The sequence below is a fragment of the Phodopus roborovskii genome, unplaced genomic scaffold, assembly GCF_943737965.1.
Source record: "Phodopus roborovskii unplaced genomic scaffold, PHOROB, whole genome shotgun sequence".
Taxonomy (NCBI): domain Eukaryota; kingdom Metazoa; phylum Chordata; class Mammalia; order Rodentia; family Cricetidae; genus Phodopus; species Phodopus roborovskii.
The window spans coordinates 5,893,042-5,913,417 of record NW_026126433.1 but is presented as its reverse complement, the minus strand read 5'-3'; the positions used below and the strand labels follow the sequence as shown (position 1 = coordinate 5,913,417).

The following is a 20,376-nucleotide window of genomic DNA, read 5'->3' as shown; positions in this document are numbered from 1 at the left end:
TTTTGTTTGTTTGTTTGTTTTTTTTTTTTTTTTTTTTTGGTATTGTCTTTGTTGATCTTCTAGGTTATCAAGGAAACAGAAAACTGTCAGTGTTTCCTACTAAAGTATGAGAATGTGACTCAGAGGGCCTGGCAAGTCTGTGAAATCCTGGGTTTGAGCCTCAGTACCACATAGAAGGTATAACAACACATGCCTATAATCCCAGCACTAGAGATGTAGAGACAGGAGTCAGAAGTGCAGTGTCATCTTTAGCCTCATTAGTAAGTTCAGAACCATCCTAGGATACTTGGTCTCCAAAACTTCTTGTATGAATTTCCAAATGTTATTTCTGTTGATCCATAAGAAAAAATCCTTTGTCAGATTAAAGTATAGCCCTAAGACTGACTGGGAAAATGTGGCTTTTATCTCATATGTAGACATGGTTTTGGTTATGGAACCCAAACAATATGTTGTGGTAATGATGGTTTTTTTAGGGTTTTGTCATTTTATATTGGCACAGGGTCTCACTATATAGCCCAGGCTGGCCTCAAACTCAAGATCGTCTAGTCTTAGCTCCATAGTGCTGAGAATACAGGTGCCGCCCCCCTCCCCAGGCTCAAGAATCCAGGTTTCAAATGCACTTGATGGTTTTATCATTCAGTCTTTAGACTTATCTTGTCTAAATGAAATCCAGAAGAATGCATTGCTTTCAAACATAATACTTCAGTATCTTTGGAAATAAGCACTAAAAAAACAAGCAAACGAACAAAACCAGCTGCATACCACCAGTGCAAAGCGCTTGCCCCTCTCTTTCAGCCAGATTGTTTCTCTCCACTTAGTTTATTGAGTGAGTTGAAGGAACCAGTTAGAAACATTCTTGCTGGGCAGTGTTGGCACACACTTTTAATCCCAGCATTTGGAAGGCAGAGGTAGGCAGATCTCTGTGAGTTTTAGGTCAGCCTGGTCTACAAAGTGAGTTCCAGGACAGCCAGGACTACACAGAGAATTCTGTCTCAGAAAAAAAGAAAAAGGAACATTCTTATTCCTTTAACCCTTGCCCTGAATGTACTTTAGTACAGCAAGGTCCCATATGCTGTTTACTTAGAGCAGCTGTTCTCCACTTGTGTGTCTTGACCCCTTTGATACTAAATGTCCTTTTACGGGACCTAAGACCATCGGAAAACATATTTACATTATAATTTATGACAGTAAAATTACATTTATGGAGTATTATCAAAATAATTTTAATGGTTGGGGGTCGCCACAACATGAGGAACTATATATATTAAATGCTCTCAGCACTAGGAAGGTTGGGAACCACTGACTTAGAATGTAGACAGCTACAGCTTTACTAAATTGAAGACCTCTTCTGTCATACTGTTCCCAGCAAGGAGTTCAGCCTGTGACTGCACTTACTGTGCTAATCACTACTGTCAGTGTCTCCTTGTCCCTAACTGTATGGTTTGTACCATCACACTGTTCATTAAAAAAGAAAGAAAGCTTACCTTGTGTCTAGATGGTCTTTAGCATGTGGTATAACCCAAGAGCTTTGAGAATCCCTTTTGCTGTTTCTCTTCACAGGCAAACTAGTGTTGCTGTGAACAGAGTCCAGTTAGATTCGAGTATGCTATATAATTACTAAGAACACTTGATTGAAAAACATCACAAGCCAGGCATGGTGCCATTCCCAGCACTCGGGAGGCAGAGGCAAATGATGTCTGTGAGTTTGAGATCAACCTGGTCTACAAAGCAGGTTCCAGGACAGCCAGAGAAACCCTGTCTAGAAAAAAAAAGGAAAACTCAACAGTTTTTTTTTGTTTGTTTGTTTGTTTGTTTTTGTTTTTCTCTCCTGGCAGTAAGTACTAGAGAAAGGAATACTAATTTCTCTAAAGCATAAAGAGCTATTAATATATACCTTGGCCAGTATGCTAACATTCACAGCATTACTGCGGTAGAATATGCCTATCATATTGCATAAGGCTTTAGGTTCAATTCCCAGTAGTAAAAAGAAAAATTAGAGGCATGAGTACTAAAAAACAGATTTTGATGCTTGTATTTTAAGCCGATACATATGTATGTAGGAGTAGGTGTGAGTATATGTCTAGAAATGGGTAGGAAATGGGCTATTTTCTCATGTCTGTTGGAAACTAGAGTCTATGCATGAAGTCATTTTAGAAGCAGCCTGCTTTGCCCTCCATTGTAAATGAATGGTGCAGAAGGTGACCTGCATTTGACTGGTACCAAGACATGAGCATTGATGCGTCCTGCTTTCACAATAAACTGTCACCACTTAAATTTTACTAGTGCCAGGTGGCTAGAACGTGCAGTTGACTCTGTTCTCCAGCTTAATGTCTGTCTTCCCTGGGATGAACCACTACTCACTATCTGCTTGGGAAACCTCTGTGACTGGTGGGACACACTGAGGCTTCAGGATTTAGCATGGTAGGAAAAGCACAAAAGCTGTATGTTGTCAAGTTTACTAGGAAATGGATTTGGGATTTATCTTTAATTTGAAAAAATGACAGAATCCATTTACAGATTTTTTTTTCTTGGACATATATAGTGTATTTTATTATGGTGAGGTTAGGTATACAAAATAACATTGATGACCTTTACACAGCAGATCAATCAGTTAAGAGGGTAGAGTGGTGGAGAGACACCCGTCACAGCTTACTTCCACCCCACTGCTATCAGACATGATCATGTAGGCTGTTGCAGCTCAACACAAGGATTTCTCAGCTACTGGCATCTCCCTTACTTTTGCAAGTCACCAGAAACTAACCTTACTGTCTCGCCCCCCTTCCCCATCTTTGTGTCTGAAGACCATCAAAAAGAGACAGATTCCCAATTGCCTACACCTGGAAGCAAGCCTGCCTGAAGTATGTTCCCCCCTTAGCCCAGAGCAAAGAGAAGGTGAGAGACCAAGATTCCATTGCCAATGGCTGTCACTCTTCCAGGCTTAGCCAGGTTGCTAATTTGGGACTTGAATTTAATTACTAACAGGCTTTAAAGTGGCTTAGAATCAGGTGTGACCCTGATTCCACCAACATGCCAAAAGTTGTTTCAAAAGTCCCATTCTGTTGTCTAAATGGGGGTTTTCATTTTTGTGTGTGGAACTGTAAAGGTGCATTGAGGTACTTTGGGAAAAACATTGAGATCCTAGCTCACATGTTCATCTTAAGCTGGAAGGCCTTGCTGGAAGTCTTGTGACGCGGGAGTTGCCTCAGTTGACTTTTTTTTTTTTACACTTGTATGTGTGTGAGTATTTTGCCTGTATGTATGTATGAGCACCACACTCAAGTAGTGGCTCCAAGACCAACAGATGATGTTGGGTGTCCTAGGACTGAAGTTAAAGATGGTTGTGAGCTGCCATGTGGGTGCTGGGAATCAACTGTTACTTTGTTTTGTTTTCCTAAACAGGGATTCTCTGTGTAGCTATGACTTTTCTGGACCACGCTGACCTTGAACTCAAGAGTTCACCTGCCTTTGCCTCCTAGGTGCTGGGATTAAAGGCATGAGCCATCTCCAGCTCCCTGGATGATTCTGTTCCAGGATACTGACTATCCCAGTGGGACCATTCTACAGCATGCATTAATTGAGGTGAATGTTGGGCTTACTTTGTACTTGTAGTCATTTCTCCTGTTCCCATAGTGTGCAGAGACTAAGGAAAAATAACCAGTGTGTAACAAGGTCAAATACAAACACATGTAAACTGGGTTTTCTAGGCAGCAGCTTTCTTGCAATGAAGGGTAAAGGAAGAATGAACTACAATAAATGTGGCAGACAGACCTGAGTTTTCTTACAGTTTTGATAGTTTTTAATCTACTTGAGGTAAATGAACTGCTAGCTATGAGTATGCATAAGTGTATTGTCTACATGCCTGCATGTATGTGTCCATGTGTGGACACCAGAGCAACTTCAGGTTCTCAGTCACTCCATATCCACTTTGGTTTTTTGAGACAGGGTCTCTCATTGACCTGGAACTCACAGATTTGCTATTCTGACTGTCATCTGTCTCCACCTCCCCAGTGTTGGGGTTGTAGATACAGGCAAACAGGCCTGCTTTGTCTTTGTTGTTTTGTTTGCTTGCTTGTTTTTGTTTTGTATGTGTCTGAGAAATCAAACTCAGGTTCTCATTTTACCAACTGAGCCATCTCCCAGCTCTCAAGCTTTTTCTATGTAAAAGGTTTCCATGTGAATTGAGCATGCCGACAGCTGAGAGCTTGACAGAGACTCAGTAATGGCTTGTTACATGCCAACACATTCCACAGAGAACTGGAGTTGCATAGAGGACTGACTTGGAGTCATTTTGCCTATGAGAAGAAGAGTGTTCTTCCTTGGCTTGTGTGAAGGAGACTGGAAAAAGAAAAACCATTGAAACTACGTGTTTTAGAATAAGTAGAAAACAGCACTTAAAGACTGCTTCCCATGTGGAAAGCTGCTGTGTCCACTTTTGCTCTTTACACAGCAGCTTTGTAAGCAGATGAGATGGTTCTTAGAGCTGGGAATCAAATCCAGGGCTTGTGCGTGCTAGGAGAGTGCTCTATCTGAAAGCTACAACCCCAGCTATGTTTTTCTCAGACAAGATTTGTTGTGTATAACCCAAGCTGACTTTGAACCTGATCCTCCTGCCTCAGCCTCCCAAGTGCTAGGATCACAAGTTTGCTCCACTGTGCCTGGCAGTGCTCAGGTCTTCAGTGGGAGCATCTGGGATGGGAGAGCTGAGCTTGCCTCTTCAGCTTTCTGTCCCTTCCCTGGCTCTTTGCCACACTGCACAGTGAAGACTTGTGGCTGCCCACCGACTGTGCTCTGCCTCCTGCCTGGACTCTCATCACCATGCAGTATTGTTCACACCAAAGAGACAGGTGCTGGGTCAGCCTCACCAAGCCAACAATCAGGGCCCCACCCAGCAAAGTCAGTAAAGGCCAAAACAAGCAATGAAAGACAACCTTGGGGCCAGACTTTCTCAGGACAACTCCCAGCTGTCCATCAGGACTGTAGAAGCAAGTGAAAGTTCCATTTCTGTGATCGAAGAATTCCTTGATGTCCCAGACACTGTTGAGCAGATCATCCCTGTCTCGGTGACACTTGGGTGTGTAAAAGCACTGGGAGATTGGAGGAGGGGAAAAGCAGTATCAACAGTGGCCAACACCGGGGGCTTTAGGCTAATGTTATGGTGGGAGACATGGTATAGAACATGTCATCTTGCATAGTGTGGAGGGAAGGGAATGGTTGGCTGCAGGGTACAGAGTGAAATGACCACATCTGTTAGCTAGTGTGCTATCATGTGGAGGGGACTACTGAAATGCGAGGCATGGAACAAGGGAGATGGCTCAGCAGCAAAGGTGCTTGCTGCCAAGTCTGAGGTCCTCAGTTCAGGGTCACATGGTAGGAGAGAACTGATGCCTGTGTATTATCGTCTGACCTATACACGCACTCACACACTTTAATGTGTGACTTTAGAAATGACTACATCAAAAGTAGGAAACCAGAAATCATTAGATTGCTTAATTACCAGAACACTGTTAGAGTATACTAGCTAATAGAACCTTTTAGTTAAGTGTAACTGAACTATAAGTCATATGAACCAGTGATGTAACTTATTTCAGTTATTAGTTCTTTAAATATCCCCATAAAGCAGTGGCACACGCCTTTAATCCTAGAACTCAGTAGGTAGAGGCAGGTGGATGTCTGTGAGTTCAAGGCCAGCCTGGTCTACAGAGTGAGTTCCAGGACAGCCAGGGCTACCAGAGAAATCCTATCTTACACCCCCACCCCCCCCCCAAAAAAAAAAAGAACTACCAGCTTGGCTGAAGGAACACTGAATTCATTCATTCTAACTAGGACTGCAGTGTGGAAACACTGCCCACTTAGGACACACCGAGCCAGGAAACTAGAATATGCCTCTCCTTCCTACATGCCCTGTTTGTCCTCCAAGACTGCTACCAGAGGCATTTATCATGATGGAATACTATGAACGTTCAGAAGGGGCTGAGGCTTTGCTCAGTTGGTAGTCTTTGCCTAGCATATACAAAATCCCTGATTCAATCCTTAGCCACTTAATAACAAGGTGTGGTAATCCCAGTGCTTGGGAGGAAGAGCTAGATGATTCCAAAGTTCAAAGTCATTTTCAGCTACATAGCAAATTTGGGAACATCCTGGGCTACCCCCCCCCCTCCCTCCCTTCCTTCCCTGCCATCTCTCCCTCTCTCCAAAAAACAAATGTTCTCTAGAAGGAACTGACTTCCCACAGATAGCTTATTCCCCACTCAGGACAACACTATGGAAGGGTAGCAGAGAAAACTCTGAATTGTCAAATCCATGTTACCTTGGGGTTGGTTCTGACCGCCTCATCATCATAGTGGAGAAGAACTTTCTGGCCTGAGTGAGTGAGGTTTACAAACACCTGCAGACAGGGATACCTGCTGTGATCCTGGAAGCTGCCCTCACAGGTGAAAGCAAAATCCAGCCAATCATCTGCAATGTGTGTGTGGATGGTGGTGCAGTTGGACTCTTCTCTGTTAGAGCTGTGAAGTTAAAAAGAAGTGGTCTTCCTAAGTAGGGATGTGAGGGTCTGAAAGCAGCTATTGGAAAGTCAACCTCTGCCTTCTGAGACACACACCTCAGCACAAACATCACAGTGGGGCACACAGATGGGAAAAGAACCAGGTGTCAAATGCCTCTGGCCCTTGGAGGTGTATCTCACCCACCAGCCCTAAAACAACACTGTCAGACTACAGATTGGCCTGAATGAGTTCACTTGTTAGCGTCGTTAAAGAGTGGGCTGCAGGGGTTCCCTCCCAGAGATTCTAGCTCAGGAGGTCTGAGCTGAAACCTGAGAATCTCTATACAAACAATAATTAAGATGCAAATATTAGATGGGTAGTGGTGGTGCACGACTTTAATCCCAGCATCTTTGAGGCAGTGGCAGGCAGATCTCTGTGAGTTCAAGACCAGCCTGGTCTCAGAGTGAGTTCCAGGACATCCAGGACTGTTATACAAAGAATCCTGTCTTGTCTCCCCCACCCTCAAAATGCAAGTATTAGGAAAAATGAACTAAGTACCATTACCCTAAATACTGTGCCACCAAGAATCACATTTGGATAACCCAGAATCCCTCATGCCATCTATTTTAGAGGTATATACCAGCTTCCTGGTGAAAGTGGGCCTTTGGAAGGGCTCTGGCAGTGTGGCTGGTTTTGCATCCCCACCATACTTCTAAAGTTAGAAGCAGATGTGTTGAGATTGCCACTGGGAAACAAGGCTGGTTTTGTAGCAGTGAATTCCTTAGAGTGCCAAGCTACATCCTGTTCTTCATGCTCCGGGAAGTGTGACATGATGGCACATGCTACAAGCACCATTACATTGGACTTGGCTACGTTTTCTTGGGAAACATTTCTAAGCGCTTGTCATGCCATATACAGATAATACCTTGGTTACTATACTAGTTACTCCTTTGTTGCTATGATAACACTCCATGACCAAAGGCAACTCAAGGAAGCTAGGGCTTATTTTGGTTTATGGATCCACAGGGAAGAGTCTGTCATAGCAAGAGGACATGGCAGTATTAGATGTGAGAAATTGTCTTGACTGATGATTAATGTTGGAGGACCCAGCCCACTATGAGTAGCACCATCCCTAGGCAGATCGGTCTGGACTGTATAGGAAAACTAGTCAAGGATGAACAAGCAAGCCAGCAAGCATCATCCCCTTCATGGTTCCTGCCCCCATGTTCCTGTCTTCAGTTTCCATCCTGACTTCCCCCCAATAATAGATTCTAATCTGGAAGCATAATCCAAATAAACTCCTTCTCTAAGTTCTAGAAAACTAGAACATACAGACATCTAAGGAGACAAGGCTCCATGCCTGTCTATAAGGAAGATTCTAAATTGGAACAGTTGAAAGAAAAGACCCACCCTAGCTGCCAGGATCCTGGGCTGAATGAAAAAAAAAAAATACAAACCAACTCATCCCTCCTTTTGCCTATGCCAACCCACCGTGTTGGCGTGTACACTCAAAGTGGAAGCCAAAATAGATACTTCTTTGAGTTGCTTCTCCTCAAGTGTTCGGTCACAACATGAGAAAAGTGACTAACAGATTGCTCCCATGGGCCCCTCTTACATAAGGCAAAGTGGGCAGGACCCTTACTACTTTTTAAAGCAGCACTGTATAGACTCGGTGCTTCCTACCACACTCTCAGCCATAAACAATCATTTTCCTCTACAACAAATGGAAGGTATGGAAATGGGTGTGTGTGCTGGCATGGAGCAGAAGCCACAGTAAAATGCTGTGGTGGATAACAGCAGGCTAGGAGGTGCAAGACCTCAGATCACACGAGCCAAGGAGTATGGGCAGCCTCTGGGAGGAGGGACCAGGTGCCTCTATAGCACTTAGAAGATGGTTTAGTCCAGCTGATACCAATTGGAGAAACAGGTCACATTTCTGAACTCAAGAGCTATGAATTGCCAACTGTTTAAAGTCACCAAGTGCACAGTGTGCCATTATAGCAGCAACAGGAAACTATACAGCTGCTCTGGAAATGTCCAAGTGACTGCAAACCTGAAGAAAAACATGGTCACTAGAAGTAGCCTAAGAAAACTGTTAGGCAAGTGAAAAATTACAGAAATGAAAAAGTACTTGCATCTGTGAGACAATAAAGGCATTTTCCACATGAAGCTTGACCACTTCAGTGCAGTCCCCAGACCCCTCATGGTGGAACTAACTCTTAATGGCAGCCCTTAGACAGGAGTAGGGTGCACACGTGCATGCATACATGTGCATGCGTGCGCACGCGTACATACACACATAAAGTCAGACATGAGTGTGGCACACATGCACATACTAATGAGCATATTTTAAATTTTGAAACATGTTCTTTCTGAGCTCTAGTTCTGGCCTGCCTGCTTTTCTGCCTATCTTTTGAAACAGCATCTTGAGGAAGTGCTACTAATAGCTGTCTGATTATCTGTTGACGTGTAAGCTCTCTGATTCCCATGTGCTGTTGTGACCTGGCTGTCTCTCAGGGACCTCAGAGAGATGCATAAGAGAGTGCTCCATGCACAAGGGCCAAGCTTGAACCCCTGAGGTACAACTACGTGTATTAGGACTTAAAAACCATGGTGTTGCTTCCATAGCTCCGTGACCCTTTACATGTGTCCCTCCCTATATTGTTTGAGAATTTCATCTATGTACATAATGTGTTTGATCAAAGCCAACACCCTTTGCCTTCCCATTACCCCCTACCACTTTTTCCTCCTAACTTTGGGTATTTGTTGTTTTAACCCAGAGTGTAGGGCCATCTAGTGGAGCATGGATAACCTCCCAGGGGTAGAATCCCTGAAGAAACTGACTCCTTCCTGCATCAGCTGTCAGTTGGCAATAGTTCTTCTGATAAGGGTGCAACTTCTCAAGTGTCTCCCATCTGTGCTGGGACTTTTCTGGCTTTGATTTGCAATACTCTGTCCCTTTGACTAAAAGATGAGGGGTGGAGAGAAAGGTGTGAGTCACCCTAGAAATCTTAACTGCTGTCTTTTAGGGACCGCTCCCTTAGATGGTGAAGAATGATAAGGTGAAGCAGAAATGAGCACTGACTGCTCAGGCAATGTCCTCACAGCTCCCATTAAGCAATTTCCAGAAATATTGGCAAGTAAAACAAATATGGGCCGCAGACATCCTGCTGCCATCTCCCCAATGCATCCCATGTTTAAACAAGCAGTCTGGGGGGCGTCATAGATGACACAGCAATTAAGATCACATACTTGCAGAAGACCCATGTTTGTTTCCCAGCACTCTTCAGTCAGCTCAAATCCCTTGTAACTCCAGCTACAGGGAACTGACACCTCTGGCCTCCATGGGCACACACACACACAAATGATTCAAAACAAAAGTCTAAAACCACTTCTGAGGCTGTCAAAATGGCTCATAGGGGAAAGGCACCCCACCAAGCCTGAAACATGAGTCCAATCCCTCCAACCCACAAAGCTGAGAGAGGGAACTGACTCCCTAAAGTTCCTTAACATGGCTAGCTGGTATGCTCTAACTCTCTGCCTCTGCTCTCTCCCGCTCTTCCCTTTCCTCCCCTCCCCACATCTTCCTCTCTCCCTCTTTCTTAATCTGCGCATATGAACAGGGTGTGTGTGTGTGTGTGTGTGTGTGTGTGTGTGTGAGTGAACACCCGTTTATTCAACTCACATAGACATGTGCCTATTTTAAAGTTAAGAGAAAATGACTAACAGGAAAAGGAGAGAAAGCTGGGAAGGAATCCCAAGGAAGAAATACAAATGTCTAACTCAAAGGTCACACAATCCCTTATGGTTACAAGAATGACCTGGGCTTAGAGCATCCTAGTAGCCACTGCAGTTAGGGAGCAAGCAGATATAAGATTCCAGTAAGTTACCTGGCAGGGAGAGGTTTCTCCTGGTGGGGACAGCAGAGAGAAAGCTGGGCTGGCATCTACTAGCTGGGTGCTTTTGTGCTACCAGCCATGCCCGTCTCATCTGGCAATAAGACTGCAGCAGCATGTGCTGTGAGTGTGGGGTAGCTAAGGAATGCTTCACACCTCCTTCTCCACCCCACACTGTCTCCAGCATGCGTGGCAAGCTCAGGATGTGCAAGGAGTATGGACTCCACTGCTGGGCTGAGCCCATCTTGGAGCTCTGGGTCTTGGCCTGTGTCTCACCTGAGCATGAAGGGCTTCAACACAGTGGTCCCCAACAGGAAGAGCATCAGCACGGAGGAGGCCATCATGGCAATACCCAGCAGCATGGCACGGTCCTCTCCAGCACTTGATGGAAGCTTTGGGTGCACCTTTGGTAGGTCTCCATTGCTTTTGCCTGAGGCTGGAAGTGCTGTCCTTTGGGGTGGGGTGGGGGAACCAGAAAGATGCTGTGTGAGTAAGAGTGCTGTCATTTGCCATGTGACAAACCTGAGTCTGGCTCACTCAGTCATAAGCAGCTTCCTGCAACACCCCAGATTCTACACTCAGAACTGAGACTGGTACCATCAAAATAAACCAATATTGATATGTTGTCAAATATTTTTAAGATATAAAAAACTGGGTGTGGAGTAGTTTACATTATACAGGCAAAGCATCGTGTGCTGCTTAAGCTTGCTGGAAGTAGACTCTGAGAGCAAGGATGGCCCTTCTCCAAGACTACAGTGGGGTTTTGTTTGTTTGTTTGTTTGTTTGTTTTTGTTTTGTTTTGTTTTGTTTTGTTTTTGTCATGTACACTCCAAGACTTCTTGTCCTGGGTCGGGCTGGTCCCCAAGTCTGTGTCAGAGAAAAAGGAGGGTGGCAGATAAGTAGGAGTGCAAAACAAACAAACAAAAACAGTGCACAGCTTGGGTCTAGGGGAAATGGTAGTAGTTAAAGAATTAGAAAACCCAGTTCACATTTCCAGACCCCAGGTGAATTCCTTGGTAATCATGACAGTAATCTATAATTGCAGCCTGCGGGATGGTGATCTCAGAGCAAGTAAGTGATCCATAGGAGTACCATATCAGTAAGCTCTGGGTTTGACTGAGCAACCCTGTCTCAATGAATCCTGTGGAAGAGCCCATCTGGAATGATTCAGGGCATCTGTCTAGTGCCTCCACACACATGTGCACACACATGTATACCACACACATGTATACCACACATACGTAGGAAGATAAAAACAAACAAAAATGCAGCCCCAAGAGTTGCTGAAAGGTAAAACCTTTTCAAAGGAGGTTGCTGTTGTTTGTCCCATCACATAAAAAATGCCTGCAGTGGGAACCAGAGGCTGGAAGAGGAAGAAGAGAACCCTGCCCTACCTACTGGAAATCTCCCAATCTCAGCTCCCAGCATGCTTTGAACAGGGCTTCCTCTGTCCTCTCTGCCAGATGTTATGGACCCCTGATTGGATGTCATAAGCCACTGGTTAAATGATTTTTTCATCTGTTTCTTGCTAGTTGTTCTTTGACTTTTCCTTGCAACATGCATAATAAACTCACTCATTTAAAAGTGAAAGTGTGGCTATCTTGGATTATTCTCCCTGCAGAACACAAGATGGTGAATGTCTGGGAGCCCAGCACTCAGGAGGTGGAGGCAGAATAATCAGGAGTTCATGGTCAGCCTTGGCTTCATAGTGGGCTTCATAGTCAACCTGGGCTATATGAGACCCTGTATTTAAAAAGGGGTCAGCAATTAAGAGTGCATATGCTCTTGCAGGTACAGTGTTGGACTCCCAGCTTTACATCAGGTAGCTTACAACTGCCTGTAAGTATTGTCAGGGAGTCTAACACCCACTTTTAGACTTCACAGACACCAGCACCATAGGGATACATGCATGCATGTGTGCACCCGCGCGCGCGCGCACACACACACACACACACACACACTTTAAGTGCTATTTTTTAAAAGGAGAAGAAAGGAATGAAAGGAAGAAGAGATTGTAACAAGACTAGGGACTTCTGTGCCTGGTGGCACTCAGTAGAGTCATTGTATCCATGACTAGAACCAAATCACCTGGGCATGGCTTTCGCTTGTCACCTACGATGCATGTTCTGAACCTGCTTGTCTTCCAGTGAATGCTGTGGCCTTTCTGAATGTGGTTTCTCTATATTCTCATGAATTCTGCCTGAAAATCACAACTGCAAAAGCCACTTTTGGGGTGAGTGATGAGCTTCGTCAGGAAGTTGCTCTTGTTGCCTGCCCCTTTCCCTAATTACCTGAGTGAGAAATCATGCCCTTAGTCTGGTCTACTGCCCACAGGTTCAAGGTCCCTCTCCCTCTCTCTCCTCACACCATCCCTCCATCTTTGAACAAACACATGCTCCTCTCCACTCTAACATTCCTTCATCTCCTCTCCTAGGAGCTGAGATGAATCCATTCATCTGCTGAGTGCTGAGGCCATCACAGTCACACACAGTGGCAGCCATAGACATCATCCAGCCAGGCATGTAAGCATATGCTTGGACTTTCTGTTGTTTGTTTATGTTATTATTTGCTAACACTTTAAAATCATGACAGTTCTCATTAAAATGCTTATCGCTGCCTTTGAAAACATCACAAGATCCACATTCCTGCCTTTGCACTGTTGGCCAAGCCATACTGGCTTCCCTGTAATCAGGTCTGTGCCCTCCCTTTGCCACAGTCCTTTCACTTCCCAAGGTCAGCAGCCATTCATTTCCATTGCAAGAGGCTTCAAGAAATCATAAACCAAAGACATGCAGCTCCAAGTGTAGAAACTCGGGCTCCATCGGTCTGCTGAGAATGTTTATGAAGTTTGGAGCCAAGAAAAAGTCCCATGGACGGAATTGCCAGTTGTTTTTTGTTTGCTTGCTTGCTAGAAGTGGATGCCATACTTGATCTCATCCCTTGCTGCTTCCTATGCCTTCTCTCCACTGGCACGCAAGACTGAGGATGGAGAGCCCAGGCTAAGAATAGCATCTGTGTCCCCATGGCTGATACCACTGTGGGTCCCAGCAAGACTTGCTGTGAGAGGGGTTTTGTTGTTGTTTTGCATTTATTTTGCGTAATGAGGGGCTTGTGCACACACACTATGGCTCTTGTGTGGAGATCAGAGGACAACTTGCAACGATCAATTCTTTTCTTCTGCCACATGGGCTCTGGGAACTGAATGCAGGTTATCTGGTGTGGTGTTAAGCACTCTTTCCCACTGAGTGATTTTGACAACCATGCTTGGAAATTTTTAAGTGTGTGTGTGCGCGTGCGTGCATGCGTGCGTGTGTCTGTCTGTCGGTCTGTCTGTCTCTGTGGATGTGACAGCATTTTGGTACACACATGTGGGATCAGAGGCCATGTCTCTTCCCTTCATTTTTTTTTAACCACTGTATATGCCAGGCTAGAAGCCTGCCTTGCCTCCTACTTCACTATAAGAGCACTGGGATTTCAGACACTGACCACTGGACTTAGCTCTTTTGTGATTTGAATGCAAATTCTTATGCGTACAGAGCAAGTGATTTGTCCACTGAGCTATCTCTCCAGCCCTCTCCACTTTCTGCTTTGAAACATGGTCTCTCAATGGGACCTGGGGCTGTGGCTCCTCAATTGAGCTAGGCCTGCAGCCAGCAAACCCAGAGATCCTACTGCCTTGGCCTCCACCAGTGTCTGACTTTTTGTGTTCCAAGGGCCAAGCATGGGTCCTGGTGCTTTCAGGGGAAGCACCAACTGGGCCATCTCCCCAGCTCTGCCTATGGGGCATCTAATAGACTCAATGCATACACCCATTTAAAATGGCAAGCTGCAGGAAAATGGTCTGATAGGTCAGATTCTGATCATCCTGGGCCAGACATGCCATCTCTTCTATTTCTGCCCACCTTATACCAAGTATTTGTGGGAAACTGACAGCCACAGAGCTCCACTGTAAGCAAGTGACCATATAGAGACATCGATAATGTAAAGTCATGAAGATAGCCATATGGATTCTCTCTAGAGAAGACAGTTCATGAGTACACAGAGGACATCGGGGAAAGGGGAACTAGAGTACTGTCTGCAGTCACCACATCGATTACCTGATGGTTGTGAAAGGAACGGGCTTCTAATTCAGCCAAGTGGCAAACTGCCTACCTACTCCAACTGAGCACACTGTCAATGTTGGAAAGCTTAAAAATAAGGAGAAATCCATAAAGGACTAAAAGTACCTGAAAATGGGAACAGTAGCCTGGGCATGATGCCATAAATTTGAGGCTAGCCTGGATAAGACTGTGTTTTCTTTAGAAGGAGGAGGATGAGGAGGGAGGTGGAAGAGGAAAGGAGGGGGAAGGAAGGAAGGAAGGAAGGAAGGAAGGAAGGAAGGAAGGAAGGAAGGAAGGAAAATTGGCTCAGAGGCCAGTAGTGTGGATTGCTCTTCTGGAGGACCTAAGTTTGGATCCCACACTGGCCACTCACAAAAGCCTGTACCTCCAGTTACAGGGTGTTTGTGGAATAGAATATTTGTTTAACTATGTAAAGATTGTTGCATTTGTTTGTATTGCAGAATAATTGTTTATGGAAGACCTGTTGCTTTTGTTTCTGCTGTATTTCTGTAACTATGTAAAAATGTGTTGCTGTTTCACCTTGCCTATCTAAGGCACCTGATTGGTTTAATAAAAAGCAGAACAGCCAATAGCTAGGCAGAAGAGGGATAGGAGGACCTGGAGGGCAGAGAGAAAGGGGGAGCCAGCCAGCCAGACATGGAGGAAACAGGAAATCAAGATGGACAGTACTTAGATGAGGTAAACAAGCCTCAGGGCAGCACAGAGATGAACAGAAATGGGTTAATTTAAGTTGGTGGAAAAAAAGAGCTAGTTAGAAGCAAGTCTAAGCTAAGGCCGGACATTCATAATTAGTAAGTCTTAGTGTTATGATTTGGGGGCTGGCAGTCCAAGCAAGCCTGCTATACCAAATCATATGTCCTTTTCTGGCTTCTGGTTACTCTCTCTCTCACTCTCTCTCTCTCTCTCTCTCTCTCTCTCTCTCTCTCTCTCTAACTCCAAAACCTTTTAGAAAATAAGAAGAATGGATGGGAGCAAAGCAATTGCTTCTCTGAGTAATGAGTGTAGACTGTACATTCTCCTGAAGCACAGAGTAGTTATGACCTGACCTCAGAATGAACCATGAAGTGGTGGCAAACATCAGAGCATCCATCAGTGAGTGCAACTCACCTTTGATCTCATTGGTGTAGGAAACTTGAAAACTTCAGGGAAATTGAAAGGACCATTTCAGAAACATGCTTCATATGCCTTCCCCTCTCTCTCTCTCTCTCTCTCTCTCTCTCTCTCTCTCTCTCTCTCTCTCTCTCTCTCACACACACACACACACACACACACAGGTATATGTGTGTTTGAGTGAAATGCTTGCAGAGGCCCACACATTGGATCCCATTGAAGCTGGAGTTACAGATGGTTATGAACTGCCTAATGTGGGCTAAGAACTGAATCTTGGCCCTTTGCAACAAGGGTGGGCAGTGTTATTCACTGAACAGCATCTCTCCAGCCCCATGATTGTCGTTAAAAATTACTTTATATGTATAAATGTTTTGCCTACATGTGTTTTATGCACCACAATCATGCCCGATGCACCTGGAGGCCAGAAGGGGATACTGGATACCCTGGAACTGGAGTTAGAGAGGGTTGCAAGCCACTGTGTGGGTGCTAGGAATCAAACCTGGTCCTCTGGAAGAGCAGCCAGTACTTTTAACTCCTGCATCATCTCTCTAGCTCCTTGAGTTTGCCATTTTAAGCACGTTCCCTTTGGAACATTCATAAAAATGGCTTCAATCCATCTTGATTTAAGGCCAGAGAGTTCACAACTTTCCTTACTCTTCCAAGGTTAAAGTCATAAGACCTAAAGGTTTAAGGTGTGGCTACTATCAGATGTTTGGTCTTGGTTGTGGATGTCTTATTTAAATAACAAGAGATATAGTGAACTGGGCAAGCCAGCTGCCAAATCCGACTGAAACCCCACAAAGACAGGTTACTATAAATTGGTACCAAACATGGGGCTACTACAGATGACCACCACACCTTCCTAGATTATTCCTGTCTTTGATCACATTAAATAGTTTGGGATTTTCTTTTACTATTGTACTTCTCACTTAATTTCCATGTCATTAGCAATTCTTTGTAAGCTCTCTACTGATGATTTAAGAGTCCACCGATCAGGTAGGTGTACAGTCCTTGCCTGCATCCTCAGAGGCGAATATCTTGTCTTCAGTTGCTGAGACTGTAGTGGTCCTGTCTGCGATGAACTCAACGGTATTTACAAGCACTTGTCCTCCCAGGATCTCAAAGTGATTTGCTCTCTAGTCAGTGAGATGAGTCAATAGCATTTTAGTTATCTTTTGCCAGGAATATTGATGTCCTGGAGATAGCAACAAGCATCCTCGGTTGCACTACCCTCCTTGTCCTGTCCTCCTACCCAGTCCTCCCTGCCCTGTCTACTCTGCTCTGCCCTCCCTGCCATCCTCCCAGTCCTCTTGTCCTTATTCTCTTCTCCCTACCCTGTTCACCCCGATCTGCCTCCCCTGCCCCAGACCTCCCTACTCAGTCCTCCCTGCCCCATCCTGTTTTCCCTCGCTGTCCTCCCTCCCCTGTCCACCTTGCTCTGTCCTCCCTAACATGTCCTCCCTACCAAGTCCTCGCTGCCCTCTCTTCCTGCCCTGTTCACTCTGTACTGTCCTCCCTGCCCTGTACTCCCTACTCAGTCCTCCTTACCCTGTCCACTCACCCTGTCTGCCTTGTCCAGTCCTCCCTGTCTTGTCCATTCTGACATGTCCTCCCTACCTTGTTCTCCCTCTCTGTCCTGTCCTCCCTGCAAAGTCCTCCTGCTCTGTCTTCCTCACCTAGTCCTTCCTGCCCCACCCTCCTGCCCTGCCTCCTTGCTAAGTCTTCCCTGCCCAGTCCTCCCTACCCTGTCCTCTCTACCCTGTCCACATAGCTCTGGGTATGATCAGGACAGTAGCCAGCAGCCTTGCCTTTAACATTTAAACTGTGTAAGAACTGTCACATGTCACAATTCACCTGGTGAGGATTGATTCTCAAACATTTCTGACTCTGGGCATGGGGCATATACAACTAGTACCTTCCTGAAATTTGTTTCTGTTGAAAAAGAGGCTTCAGTCATTGCTCTCACTCTTCCGGGGGTTTGTTTTTAATTACAAAACTGCTAAACAACTTTTTCTTTCAGAACAGCAAACAAGGTTGAATAAAAGCCTCCAGCAAGTTCAGGATTGGAGCAAAGAGCTCTAACCAACCCTGCATATCAGCAATCAAAGTGAGATGCGGGTGTGTCTTCTGTGTCGTGAGCAGTGTCTTAACTTTTACCTCATGACTGGCTCAATCTTCGGCCATGCAAAGATTCGCTGTAGTTGCTCATAAAAGCATTGGTTCATAACTAGGAGAGTAGTCTGGCTGTGTTCTGACCCTCATACCTGCCCGATTCCTATCCCTAATCCATCCGATTCCTCTCCCTCTTCTCCTTCACACCCTATCCAAGGAGGGTAGTTAGAACTGGAGGTGGGCCAGTGCTCAGTTCCCACTTTCCAAGCTTCCTGTGGTGGGAGAGCTTGGCTTCAAGGCAGGAACATGCCAGCACATTTTAATACCTCATTACTCAAAATCCCTGGGCCCATTTCTGATTGCCCTTGGCCCCAGCCCTGGGACAGGTGTGGGAACTTCACTTCTCTGAAGCTCAAAACTCTACTGCTTTGCATACCCTTGGGGAGCTGGGGCCCTAAAATAATCCTTTTCACTTCCTCCTTTATGCAGCATGCTTGGGTGGGCCACACTGGCAATCTCTGCACTTGCGAGGTGGAGGAAGGAAGATCAGGAGTTCAAGGTCAGCCTCAGCTATGTAGCAAATTCGCAGTCAATCTGTGCACGGGAGAGCCCATCACAAAACAAAAACAAAAGCCAAACAAACAACTCCCTCAAATTAATGAAGCCCCAAATAATAACATAAGAAGCTAGTGTACATAGAAAACACAGACTTATCTAGTTTAGAGAGTTCAGGGAGTGTGTACCCTTCCCTGTGCTAGGGCACACATAGGTAAGTATCGCCATTTCAAGATAAGAAGATGAGTGGCAGAGACTCTGAATCTTACAGCTGCCTAGGTGGGAGCTAGCAACTGAGACTGAACCGTTAAGACTTCACCAATGGACCAAAGGCTACTCTCATTTCTTCATGAGAAAGGTATGTGTTGAGCACTGCCTGAGTGCTGGGGTCCAGAGCCCACACTGCCTGTGTTACCTCTGCATCCAGGTACACTGGTCCACACCTAGAATGCCAGCAGTGGAGAGTGGGGACAGGAAGATGATTCCTAACTGTCTAGAGAACTTGAGCCAGCCTTGTCTACCCGAGATCCTGTCTCAAATCAACATCCTCAGGTGGAGGTGGGTGGAGATGGGGGAAAAAGAGAGTGTACTTTGTAGGTACCTGAGAGTCATTGCAAGTTGACATCCTGGAAGTGAAGCACCAAACTCAGCCTCTAATCTTGGCTTGCCTTCCAGTAGTGCACACAGCTTGTCTGGCAGGATGTACACTGCTGGGAGATTGATATGGGGACTTACCTGCCCTGCCGCCTCCTGCCACCCTGCAGTGTGATTTGGACGGGAATGCTGAAGGGCTGCATGTGGCCTGAGGCTGGCCAGAATGGATGCTTCTTGCCTGAGTTGTGCCTTTCTAGAACTCAGGAAGCTTAAGCATCATCGGAAATGGAGTCCCAGAGGGAGTTCCCAACTCCCTGCCTAGCCACAGCCACCAGGAGCTCTGGTTCCTCCAGAGCTACAAGACCTCCAGAACTTCCTAGAGAGGTGGGACTTGGGCAGTCTGGCTGGGCAAAGCAGAGCACTTAGGTACAGATGCTCATGAAGTGCCTGTGATTCTGCAGTCAACAATTCTTTCCCAGCATTGCCCGGCACCTGCCCCACCTGTCACCTGTGTTTCCTCTGAAGCCACCAGGTGCATTGCCATAGAGACCAAAGGGTTATGGAAAGTTCTGAGCCCCCAGGGAGTCACAGTAATTGGAGACAGACACACCTAATACATTGCATATAAGAAAAGGAAATGTTCTGTCCCACAGATACATTCCTTCTTTTTCAAAACTTATGTTAAGGCATAGGTGTCACACAGCAGTCTTTTCTGATTAAAAAATTAGCTTTATAAACCTGCAAGGTGTCTTGGTGGATAAAGGATCACCTGGCCAAGGCTGGGTGACCTGAGTTCCGTGCCCAGATGACAGGTAAAGGTGGGAGGAGAAAGCCAACTCCATGCACACCCCCCTCAACAATCATAACATTAATTTAATTTTAAAATTAGCTTTACAGCAGACACAATAGCATACACCTCTACTTCCAGTCAGAAGGCGAGGCAAGAGGATCAGAGTTGAGTGAGTGTGAGAATGTTCTCTACTACATGAGAGCTCTGTCTCAAAAACAAAAAGTATTAGCTTTTATATCATGACATGGTTTCCCAGAATTTCTAAGACTCATCGATGGGCTAGAGATTGGCTGTGTGGTTAACAGCACAGGCTGCTGCTTCATAAGACCCAGGTTTAATTTCCAGCACCCATCTGGTAGCTCACAACCATCTGTAACTCCAGTCTTAGGGAACCCAATACCCTCTTCTGTCCTCTGTGGACACCAGGCATGCATATGGTACAGCAACATACAGTCAGACAAAACATCCATACACATGAAATATTGTGCCTGAAGGAACAACTTAACTGAGGAAGATTTTGGTTTGGCTCAGGGGTTTCATAGGCTCAGCCTGTGGTTGCTCAGCAGGTGACGGAGATGAGGTCCTCACTTTGTGACCGGTAAGATGCAGATAAAAATCCAGAAAGTGGCCAGGAACACAAGACTCTCTCAAAATATGCCCTGGTGTCCTGCTTCCTCCAGCTCCTATAGTTCCAGAACTTTCCAAAGTAGTGA

General features: G+C 45.5%; 1 protein-coding gene across 1 annotated transcript; it reads right to left on the bottom strand.

The window, feature by feature from the left end:
• Window positions 1-4,673: 4,673 nt before the first annotated feature.
• Window positions 4,674-19,076, bottom strand: Kcnmb3 (potassium calcium-activated channel subfamily M regulatory beta subunit 3). The gene is made up of 4 exons (XM_051185706.1): window positions 19,015-19,076; window positions 10,658-10,831; window positions 6,308-6,506; window positions 4,674-5,084 (listed from the first exon to the last, which is right to left on the bottom strand). Exons 1-4 carry the CDS (start codon window positions 19,074-19,076, stop codon window positions 4,674-4,676), a joined length of 846 nt encoding a protein of 281 aa, XP_051041663.1.
• Window positions 19,077-20,376: the final 1,300 nt, after the last annotated feature.

Bases quoted from the DNA above. Each gene is read 5' to 3' on its own strand.
- Kcnmb3 (XM_051185706.1), bottom strand. From the start codon at position 19,076: ATGCAGCCCTTCAGCATTCCCGTCCAAATCACACTGCAGGGTGGCAGG. The intron at 10,832-19,014 runs GTAAGTCCCCAT...CCCACCCCAAAG, and splicing joins GGCAGGAGGCGGCAGGGCAG to GACAGCACTTCCAGCCTCAG. The intron at 5,085-6,307 runs GTAACATGGATT...CCAATCTCCCAG, and splicing joins CGGTCAGAACCAACCCCAAG to TGCTTTTACACACCCAAGTG.